At 40.7% G+C, this 12237-nt stretch overlaps 1 protein-coding gene across 5 annotated transcripts in view; it reads right to left on the bottom strand.

The window, feature by feature from the left end:
* Positions 1 to 12237, bottom strand: part of fam184ab (family with sequence similarity 184 member Ab) — a 217811-nt gene that overhangs the window by 90511 nt on the left and 115063 nt on the right. For all 5 annotated transcript variants that reach the window (XM_085432374.1, XM_085432375.1, XM_085432378.1 and 2 more), the window contains one exon: positions 7189 to 7374. In XM_085432374.1, the coding sequence (XP_085288500.1) occupies positions 7189 to 7374 (186 nt within the window). The remainder of the gene's footprint in view (positions 1 to 7188; positions 7375 to 12237) is intronic.

The following is a 12237-nucleotide window of genomic DNA, read 5'->3' as shown; positions in this document are numbered from 1 at the left end:
AAGTGGGAGCCCACCATCACCTCCGTCATCAAGAAAGCCCAGCAGAGGATGTACTTCCTGAGACAGCTGAAGAAATTCAACCTGCCAACACGGACGATGATGCAGTTCTACACTGCAATCATCGAGTCCATCCTCACCTCCTCCATCACCGTGTGGTACGCTGGAGCCACTATCAGGGACAAACAGAGACTGCAGCGTGTTGTGCGCTCTGCTGAGAAGGTGATTGGCTGCAGACTCCCATCTCTGCAGGACCTGTACACCTCCAGGACACTGCGGCGTGCAGCCCGGATCTCAGCTGACCCTTCTCACCCTGGACACAGTCTGTTTGACCTGCTCCCCTCAGGCAGGAGGCTCCGGTCCATTCGCACCAGAACCTCTCGCCACAAGAACAGTTTCTTCCCCTCTGCTGTTGGACACATGAACAATAACCACATGATTGTCCCCGCCACTAACACATGACCCTACGCTGTGTCACTGCATCATTTCATGTTTGGCACTGATCACCACCTGCACTCATGTATATATCTTTCTACGTAGCACTCATAATTCTTATTCTCATGTATATATCTCATGTATATCTCATGCACATATCTTTCTTTCTACATAGCACTTTAATTCTTATTGTCTGCACTGAAGCATCGCAGCAATTTCCTAATGTTGTAAACCTCAACATCTGGCAATAAACCCATTCTGATTCTGATTCTGATTCTGATGAGTGCAGCGCTCTCTTTACTTTCTTGTCACTTTTACATGTTTGCCAGTGTTTCACGTTTGCTTCTTTGTACGTCTGCAAATGTGACTTTCTTCTTCGCTCTTTTTAGAAAGAAGATGTAATCATCGCTCCTCAGCAGTCATAAATCACTCTAATACTTTTGCCTCATCTTCCACATGAACTGTCATGAAAAGCCGCTGTTGTGCAACGCACATAAAAAACTATGCTGGAACATTTTTCCTACCCCCCCCAAATCACGCAGACAATCGAGGAACTTATGTAGCTTATTGTTTGATTAATAACTATGATGTAATTACTGAATTACTCCATTACAGAGCCAGAATATCAATGATGTGGCTCATCCGGTTCGCAATCCATCACAATTCACAGGTTCTTGCCAGTAAAATGACAACTGTGACCTTGAGCACACTTTGGGTGAAGACCCATTAGTTGATCACTGTCTGCAAGTCTCTGACCAATACCCAACACTGACTACAGTATATCCATCACTTTCTGCAGATTAAATACTGTAATCTTAGTTTACTTGCCTTTATATGAGGAGTAATTTCAGGTGTAATGATCCCGTCAGTGCTGTCATCCGATAGGGAAAAATGTGAAGATTTTCAGCACTATGAAAAGTGAAAACCATCAGGTTGTGAGAGCCTAACTCACCAATCTCAATATCCAAAAGAAACTTTAATCAAACCTTCATCAGTCCCGGATTGCTAAACTGATTCGTGCGTACTACACAATACGAAACATTTCAGTAAACAATGCATGAACAGTCACAGACTTTAGTAAGCACAAACTTCAAAATTAGGGAAAAAATTCCAAACATCACAGCTCACTGCTCTGTCTATCATCATCTTTCTAACAGATTTTCAATTTCAAACGTTCTTCAGCCTCTCTGAGAGAATCACATCTGCTCTTCCTCTTACACACAGGAAAAACTGCGCTCTTTGTATTCACGAGACTGACAGTCTTGTGACAACAATAAACTGAAAATGTTAGTCGGATCTTTTTCCACCGCCTGAGAGGAAGCGTTTCAAAGAGGAGCATCACCTGAAATTCAATATGAAATTAACTGAATACCGAAGCCAGTATTCAGCATTTCTTTACATTTTTGGCATCAGCAGAAAAAAGCTATTGAAACAGTATTTAGACCTTTGTGAAAAACATGTTACAAAGTGTCTAGGAAAACACAGCATTTATCTTCTTTATAGCTCTTGCGGCAGTGAATAAAGGAGAGTTTTTGTACAGATTGCAGAAACAGGCTTGTGATAAGTTACTTGTTAGTAATCCACACACACAACTTACATAAGATCATTTGTGGAGAGGTAAATGAGTATGGCTCACAGTACAGGACTATATTAATAATTGGGAATAGGAAAAACTTTCATTTTCAACCTAGATTGTTAATAATCAACATAAATCCCCCCCCACCACCACCACCACCACCACCACCACCACACACACACACACACACACACACACACACACACACACACACACACACACACACACACAACTGCAACCTACTGTAACTGTAGCCAGTGGTATAGAAAAACATATGCAACATAATGCGGGCTGTCTGTCATTCCACTCGTTCGCTAATGAATACAACATGAGCAGACTGAATTATCTGACAGGACCACATCCTTTGGCAGGCCGCAGATCCTTAGTGCAAAGAACCCGAGCGAGCCGACAGCTTGTATTTTGACTGAGTCGTTCCTGATTATCTGTCTGCTCATCGTTTTATAATATCAACTCTAACTACACGGTTATTTGCAGTAGGTGCCTCCCGGGTTATGATAAAGTTTTGTAACAACATGTCACCACTTATAACTGTGACTTAGAGGTAGAGCAAATTTCAAACAGGGAGGACGTTCGTCAAACAATCCAGGTGAGCAGCAAAAAGGAAACAAAAAAATACACAAGAACAATGGAAACAAGAGAAATACTACAAAGTATAAAGTAGAAATAAAACACTGACTTGAGGGAGTCTGTTGCTGCCTGGGTTAATAATAGCTAAAGTCCAAACGGGACACCGAATCTGATCCAATTCATCAGATTTCTATCATCAGTTTTGTGATCTAGTGTACATTTTTATCCCTGTCAGGTTACCGCTGACAGGGATAAGCGGAAGAGAGCGGATGGATGGATGGAGGTTACCGCTGAATAATTAGATTTCAAAATGAAATATAAAAACTTGACGACAGAAAGTATATCATACATAAGTATGATATATTTTATGTCAAACTTTTATTCTGTACATGATGACAACAGGGTGACACAAGCTGATTATTAATGACTGTTCTCTTTCCTCCTTATTTAAAAAATCAGCATTGACTTGTGTTCATATTCCTCAGTCGTTTGAGTTGCCATGGTGAATTGTGATATCACTGTTTTATGTGTTATAAACTACATAAAACTACACGTACTTCAGCTAGTTTGAAAGTAAATTTAATCTCAAAGTTTAGCTCTCCAGACAGCAAATTTTCCATCACATACTCTATATAACCTACAATATGTCTGTGAAGGTTCTCAGTCATCCAGGTCATCGTAGTCAAAGGAGCTTGCAAAGGGAGGAGGGAGGACAGACGCAACAACATTGTCATCCCCTATGTAGCCGGCGTATCAGAGAAACTCAGGAGAGTTTTCTCCAAGCATGACATCCCAGTGTATTTCAGACCCAGCAACACGCTCAGACAGAAACTGGTTCACCCGAAAGACAAAACGCCAAAACACAAACTTAACAATGTGGTGTATGCTGTACAGTGCAGCGAGGAATGCTCAGACCTCTACATCGGAGAGACCAAACAGCCACTTCACAAGCGCATGGCACAACACAGAAGAGCCACCTCCACAGGACAAGACTCAGCAGTCCATCTGCATCTTAAGGATAAAGGACACTCTTTCGAGGATGCCAATGTTCACATTTTGGACAGAGAGGACAGATGGTTTGAAAGAGGAGTGAAAGAAGCCATCTATGTCCACTGTGAGCGACCATCTTTGAACAGAGGCGGGGGTTTACGACACCAACTCTCTGCCATCTATAATCCAGTTTTGAGATCCCTTCCCAGACGCCTTAACGCCCACTCACATCCTGGGCCATCTGACCTCAGGAATTCGCATGATAAGGTGGGGCCAGGTTTCACAATGAACACACCCGAAACTCTGGCTGATTGGGACCCACACCCAGTTTCACACCTTGGCTCAGGCGATTAGAGGATCATCAGGGGGTCCTTTTGTCCCTCTGTGGGGGGATACTAGGTATCCACTAGGTTTATATCTGGGACTCTCCACCATTTGACCTTAGAACTGAAGAAGCTTCTCGGATGAGAGGTGAAACGTCTTCAAGCAACTTAAAGAAGTCCAGACGCTTTATTTGCAAGCTCCTTTGATAACCTACAATACTCTACCTGCTGTGTAGCAAATGGTAGAGAGGAAATTACTGATAAACACAGAGGGTCATTTAGGAGCGAGAGAAAAATATTTCCTTCTGCAGTTAGCAGACCACAAACAAGAGAGTGAATATTGGACAACAGTCTAAATAAATAATGAAGTTACTCTGTAAGATGTCAGATCGTATCAGACTGCTGCAGTCAAAGGTTAGAGAAGCGTGTCTACTACAAGATCAATGGATCAGTCCCGGGTCATCTCTCTCGTCAACACCACTGCTCCGCTGATGCTGTTTCAGCCTACAGCTATGTGCAAGTGAAACTTTCCTTAAAAAATACATGCTAAATCAAGTTGGTCAAGTTAGTTTGTTAAAAATTATTTCCTGAAGACTAATCCATCCATCCATCCATCCAATCCAATCCAACTTTATTTATATAGCACTTTTAAAAACAACAAAGTTGACCAAAGTGCTTTCCAATAATAAAACAGAGATAGCAGTTAAAAACCATACTTTAAGCATACAATGAAATCAATAAACAAAATAAATATATAATTGAAAAAGATAAAAATAAATCAGTGTATATATTAAATATCACAACATGAGTAGAATAAACAATAAGATATACAATGAATAAGATTAACAAGGTAGAAAGATTAAGAATGATCAACAGCTGACTACAAACTGACTCTGATAATACTCCTAGAAAGCCTTTGAAAAAAAGTGTGTCTTTAAAAGTGATTTAAACATTTCAAGTGTTGGGGCCAGCCTGATATGGAGGGGCAGTTTGTTCCATAGTTTGGGGGCCACAACAGCGAAAGCTCGGTCCCCTCGGTGTTTCAGTCTCGACATGGGGACAGCAAGGAGTGACTGGTCAGATGATCTGAGAGATCATCTGACCAGTCTGACCAGTCAGACCAGTGTCCTTTAACCATGCAGATTAAAGGACACCAGCATCTTACTTACCAAACATTTTTGTATTAGATGAGGTCAGTACCTGAAGCCAACGAGTTGCTTGTCATCTTGAGCAGTTCACCATCTCCTTCTTTCACTTTATTTCTGATTGAATGCAACATTTGACAACTCTAGCTTTTCAACATGTGCAGTTCTAGGGAATTCAACAGTAATGGCAAAGTTTGTAATAAAGCTGCCCAAGCCTTTACTGGACGAAGAGTGGCCCTTTTACCATACATTTTATACAGTTGTCCTAGGTGTGCGTGCCACCAAGATGTCTGATGGCCTAGCCCCCCCCAAAAAATCACCACAGAAGGTTTTGGTTAAACGTATTTAACCTCCCAGTGACTAGTATGCAGCTGATTAGCTCAAAACCGTGCAACAAGTTCACACTAGTTAGCAAGCTAATATTAGTGGGCTGAGATCACAGACACTATAAAAGATGAACACAGCTTTTGGGCCTGAAATTTAAGTTAATGCAAAAGCACCTTAACCGTGATTCTTTTTATTGGTCAGCCAGGAACCACTGCACTAGAAAAACTGGGGAAATGGCCCTCAGCTCACTCTCCCTGTGACCTCACTAAACATTTCCTGATATGTTTATGGGCCCAATCACTAGTTTCTAATCATCGCAAACAGCAACTCGGGCCCACTACCTTCCATTATTAACCCAATTACCTGTACTGCTGTCACTGTCAGCAGGCACCAGTAGACACTGTCACTATGATTTCCCATCACAGTAATGGCGACTGTGCTGGATTGTGGAGCACACAAATCGGCGATAGCAAGGCACCACGCGATGACCATGTTTTGACATATTTTTAGCTGCACATTGTCTTGTGACTAAAATATTACCAAAGCTCAAAAGTGCATAAAGTTAAAAAAAAAAAATCTAATGCATCAGAACAAATAAAAATACTTATGCACCAAAAGTTAATTTACTGTCACATCTGGTGTCCATCAGAAATTCTTCGAAAAACAGAATGTTTACGGCTTGAGAATAGCTCCGGGCCTGATGATGCAGGATCAATTAGCATACAGCTGTTCACATTCCTTCGGCTTCGAGCAATAATCGCTGATTACTCAAGATGCGGCAATCACAAAATAAACCCCTGTTGATTTTCATTCATTGTGCCCTGTGAACCCACCATCTGATCCATCCATGTTTTAAAGCTGCAGTATACAAAAGTGTTTTTAGAAAGTGACATGACATAAAAACACTCAAACACACTGGGCTTTAACACTCAAAAAATGCATAAACATGCTTATTTGTTCGTGATATTGTCCCAGCTACAGTCAGCAGATTAGACAGGCGACCCACACAAACAACAACAACACTAAGGCCGGCTAACAGCAGCACTTCTCAACAGAAAGGTTCTGTACATCCTCAACAACTCACCTCAGTATTGGAGAGAAATAAGCTTCACTGACTCCAGAGGCTCCACATGGACACCCAGCTGACATAAACAGCAGACTGACAGAGTTGTTTGTACCTACAGCCGCCATAATTAGGATTACGCACTTAAATTTCAGAGGAGTAAAAAAACAGAAATGGACGGCAATCAGCAAGCTACTGACATCTACAGCAGTGGTGAGATTTCACAAACTGTACCTTTAACTCTATGTTTTTTGGCTTGTTTTAACAGACAAAGGAAGAAAACTTGAGATGCACTGGTTTAGCCCATTCAACCCACTATTTTCTTTAAACTACTGCACCGAGGCTAGTGTGAAATTTGCTCAAGTCCCTCCTCACAGGCTACATTTTAGTAAAGCCTGAAAACAGAGGCCAGAGGCACTGCAGAATTCTAGTTTCCTCTCCAACTACTTCGGTTTCAACCTGCTGGATTATCTATTTTTTTTTAAATAACTACACCAGCTTTAAATGTAGTCGTTTCTTCTTTGTAGTTGGGACCTTTGTTATGATTGCATGTGTCAGATGCTTCACTTCATAATAAGGCTCTGGTCTGGAAGAACCTTCGTCATATCAGAGGTGTACACTGGAACATTTACAATAAAGGGCCCAGGCCAGCCCTGTATGTCTTTCTGTCCTTGAAAACAATGAAAACATGTCCCTGTGTGTGTGTGTGTGTGTGTGTGTGTGTGTGTGTGTGTGTGTACTCACAGCCAGGAGGCGGTTCTTGTCCTTCTCGGCGTTGTTGAGAGCGGTCTCCAGGGTCACCCTGTTCTTCTTGGCGACTTCCTCCAGAGCTCGAGCTTGGCTCTCCTTCATTTGGCTGGTCTCCTCTTCGTATCGAGCTCGCAGACTGTTCACGTCCTTCTCGTGGGACACTTTCTCATCACGGAGGGTCTAAAAAACACCGAAAACGCACGTGCGAACTTAAATTATGCTCAAAGGTGAGCGCTGCGATAGACGATAGACAGACACAGAGCTCGGGCTGACATTCACAACATATGCTGCATTATTCAGCCATATTGCCACCGTTTGCTTGGGGATAATCCTCCAGGCTGCCTCTATACAGTGCTACTCTTTCTCGCCACGTCACTCTCATGTGTTATTCTTTGAACAGTAAAAGTTGATAAAGCCTGGGCACAGCCTATCTGGGATTACTGATAATGGGGTTATTGATTAGGACACAATGAAGCCCATTATCAGTCTCAAAAGTAAAGATACAATCGTTTGGATTCTAGATGTCCAACGGTCTTTATCACACTGGTGTTCAGGTATTGTGTTTTTTAAGTATGCTAAAGCAGTCTAGCTGATAACAGGAGAACTTCTTTTTACTCATTATTTAAACAGTAGGTCTTTGAGTTCATGCAGAAAGAAACAAACAGACTTTGGGATGTTTTGTAGTGAAGTCCCAAGTGAAATGAACAGCTGCTGATTGAAGACTCTGACCAACACGTTTTAAACATTGTAAAACGATCTTTAATATAGGCAGGCATGTAATATTATGTTTGACAAAAATGTAACTAAATTAGGTGCACAGAAACTATATTTGACTCTGCAGTGGGACATCGCAAGATGATGACAACAGCGTATAATACGGTGACCTTTGGGATAAAATAAGAAGCAGCAATACGGAGACCAAACAGTTCAGGATATGTTGACCTGATCGTGTGGCTGTTTTCACTTTTTTTTTCTTTTCTTGTTTTCTTGGACAAGTCCAAATATCAACTTTGGTGTCCATACAGGAAACAGTTTTGATGATCTATAGTATCACTACATATGAATTATTTGTTTAAGGCAAACACATCAGCAGTGTTAGTTTTAGTCATAATGCATTTTGGCTTACTACAAAACCTCCTAGTGGTAAAATGTCAATGTACCAGTGTTGTACACTCATTCAAACAATCAACTATGGTTAGAAGTGCTTCACAAGTACCTGGATGATGTACAGTCAAACAAGTAAGTAAAACTCTTGCCCTTCTTGCCTGCAGGAAAGAGAGGGACCTGAGAAATTTTCAACCAAGTTACAAGAGCTAGCAAGACAATCACAATTCTCAGTGTCATCTATGTACATTAAGTGCACAACTTAGATCATTTAATTTGAGACAACACTGTGTCATTACAAACTGCACTTGCAACTGAACTAATGAGTACTGTAAAAAATGCTCATCTGTATAGATAAATCCAATAGTAATTTTAAATTTAAGAAAAAAGTGAAAATTTGTTCAAAACGAACTTCTAATGCGACCCACTGATGAGTTACAGACGTGACAGATGTTTAAGAGGAGGAAAAACATTAAAAAGCCTGAAATTCCAAGTTAAAATGCTAAGTTAATGAGTATAAACACAAAAAAAATATGTAATGAGCATCATTTAAAGAATGAATATAAGTTATCAGCAGTGATTTATATGTGTGGATGAAATGAGAGGAGAAGCTGTAGAATAGCAGAGCAAGGAGGCAGAAAATGCAGTGAAGAACAGATGTAGAAAAGATGTTGTTTAGAGAGACACAAGGAGAACGAATGAAGTCCTGCAGAGTTAGGTTGTTGTCAGGCTCTATAAACTGTGTAACTCAGAGATGAGCAGACAGGCAAGAACAAATGCCCTCTGTACCCAGCAACAGTGCACTGGGTTTGTCATTGGGAAGCTATTATAGTATGAATCAAGGCTACAGTCAAAAAATAGTGATTTTCAGGGGAAACAGACAAAACAGACAAAAAAAAAATTAATATGCAAGCGCTAAAGTTTGGTTTTAATCAGGAGAGCAGCTGTTTCCTCTTTGCATGGCTTTAACAAAACTTTAATTGGCTAAACTTCGCCAAAAAAAAGTCACAAGGGAACTGTAATACACATGAGCTGAGCTGACTCACACAGTGAGCGATCTGAGGGAACATATCCTATTAAAGACTATACCAAGATTATCTGACTACTAATGAGATTAGAGTTAAAATCAGCAGCTCTGTTTCCAGCTTTAAATTTCTGTTCGTTGTGTGTCTCGGGTTAAAAAACTGTAGCTAAAGGTGTAGATAAAGTTAACATGTGGGCTCTGGTTGTGGAGCTGGGTAGGTTCCTGGTTTCTTTGCGCACTAACAAGAGATTGGCACCACACCAATCATCTGGTGGCAGTAGCACATCAGGGCGTACTACAGGCAGACATAAAAGGGATGGCAGGAAGAAAACTTGAAAGTAACTGATAAAAATAATTTTTAAAATAAGGTTATATATATTTTTAAATTTAAATTTGCTCAGTCTCAGGAGTCCACACACTGAATTTCAGGTAGGCCATTAAAGGCTCTGACAGCATTTTTACTGATGACAAGCGTATGCGTTATTTGATGGTTATTTTATTAAAATAAATAAATAAAGAGGCTAAGTGGCTGGTAATAGAAGCGAGGGATTAGCTGAGTGAACAATTAATCTTTGGCACCACAAATATATGTTTGTTAAACTAATTGCAAATGTCATCAGTGTCACCGACTCACTGTTGGGTTACGCAGCCACCCGTCACTTACCCAGGGTTGCACTGTACACTGCACTGTAGCCGCGACAGCTCCCCTCCCCTCTCGCTAATTGCTGTAATAGATGTAAACAAGCAGGGTGGGAGGTGGAGCAGATGACATCTAGTAAAACTTCTGCAGTCCACCAGTCTACTTTGATGTAGCGAATGAAAGGTTGAATGTAGCGTTTGAGTCCGGCCTGTCATATAGACTATGCCAGCCTTAATTAATTTCAAATCAAACTATCAATATATATCACATTTTACAAAAAAATCCCGTTAACTGTTTAGGAATTACAGACATTTTTAAATACAGATCACATTTTTAGAGGTTCAAAAGTAATTGGAGGATTCACAAGCAGTTTCATAGCTTAGTTATTATTATATAACAAATGAAGCAGACATAATATCTGAAGTTGAATTAAAATGTTGAATTTCACGTGTCTCAGCAAGACACACGAGACAACTAAGGTGGATGAAGACAGAATTAATTCCATGGTTAAGAGAAGTAACATCTAACCAAGCTAAGAACACCTTTGAGCAGATAGCTGGTACCTCCATCTGATCCTATCACTAATATCATCCTCTGTCACACCAACCTTCTGCATGTCCTCCTTCACTATACCTGTGAATCTTTTCTGTGGTCTCTGGCAGCTCCACATTTAAAATACTTAGCCTAATATGCACTCTCTCTCATCTGCACATGTCAAAACCATCTCAGCCTTCCGTCGTTTGAACTTTATCTCCAAACAGCTCAACCTCAGCTGTCCCTCTGATGCACTCATTTCTAATTTCTAAACATACATCAAATCAGGACTCACTACTATCTTGTAAACCTTCCCTTTCAGTCTTGCTGATATTCTTCTGTCACAAATCACCTGACCTACTCCTCCCTGTATGCACTTTCTTCTTCACCCCTCCTGTGCACTGTCCATTACTTTGAATGGTTGACCCCAAGTATTCCAACTCATCTACCTTCACTAACTCTACCAATTTTATGTTTATCTTTCCACCTGTCTCCCTTTCATTCACACACATGTTCTGTTTTGTTTCATTGTTTCATTCTGTTGTTTGCTTCATTCCTCCTCTCTCCAGAGCATACCTCCACCTCTCCAGACTCTGCTTCCTACTCTCCTTACAGATCATAATATCATCTGTGATCATCAGCGTTCACAGAAACTCCTCCCTGAGCTCAGCTGTCAACCTGTCCATCATGACCACAAACAAGTAGGGGCTCTGAGCAGATTTAATCTCACCCCAACTTGAACCCATCTGTCACTCTTACCACACACCTCACCAGTGTCTTGCTGTCCTCATAAATGTCCTGTACCTCCCCTCACATAACTTCTCTGACGGCTCATCAACTTTGTCCATCTATAGTGTGTCCAGCTTCACATACAACTGACTGTAAGCTTTTCCTTTGCCACCTCACTCTTTCTTGAACGCCTACCCTCCCAGTACTCCGGTGTACTATTTTTAATCTCCATGCTATCTCACTTTTCCACCCTCTTCCCTTGATATTCTCACTCTGATAACAAAATTTATATCAATGGACATAAGTGGAGCCTTGCATGGTGGTGGATGCAGAAACTATAACATTGTTGTTGGTTTATTAGATGGAGAGACATCTGTATCGGCATCTCATGGTATTAAAAATCATATCCTATGACATACTAATACCCTAGTGTTCTATATACTTTAATGGCAGTAAATTTACTGCTTCAGAATTAATAGCGTAATAGCTCCCCAGCCTATTTAGTGATACTAAATGCTTACATAACCACAGAGAGCCCATTACAAATTATATTCACTCATTACAAATTAAATGTTTGCTTAAGTGTGATAAACGTAATGTGTAAAACTCTTCCTTTGTCCACTAAACTAAACTCTAGAAATACTAGGCTTAAGAAAAATGTGAATATATTAGCTTCTCAAGTCATTTAGACTGACTGATCAACAGCATGACACATTTTACTGTCCTAAAACATGTACAGTTTATATCTCATTCAACCTCACAATTTTCATTAACCCTACTGAGTGTCTGGCAGATCATCAGACACTGGCAGCAACATGAAAAAACTTTAATCTCCGATCAAAGAACGAGCATATTAGTGTGCAGTAATTGCTCAGAACCAAAGGCTGTTTTGGAAAACTACCAAAAACAACATCTAACAAACTGGGCAAGCCTGCTGTGTTATCATATGGCCAACAAAGCCATGGGCGCCACATCTCCACAGTGTGACACAAACAACAGGCCATGAACATCC

Source organism: Copadichromis virginalis, linkage group LG15 (genome assembly GCF_057382275.1).
Source record: "Copadichromis virginalis isolate Kocher_CV1m ecotype Utaka linkage group LG15, C_Virginalis_male_GT1.1, whole genome shotgun sequence".
NCBI classification, from domain to species: domain Eukaryota; kingdom Metazoa; phylum Chordata; class Actinopteri; order Cichliformes; family Cichlidae; genus Copadichromis; species Copadichromis virginalis.
The sequence above is the reverse complement of the archived record's forward strand: the minus strand, read 5'-3'. Positions and strand labels throughout refer to the sequence as shown.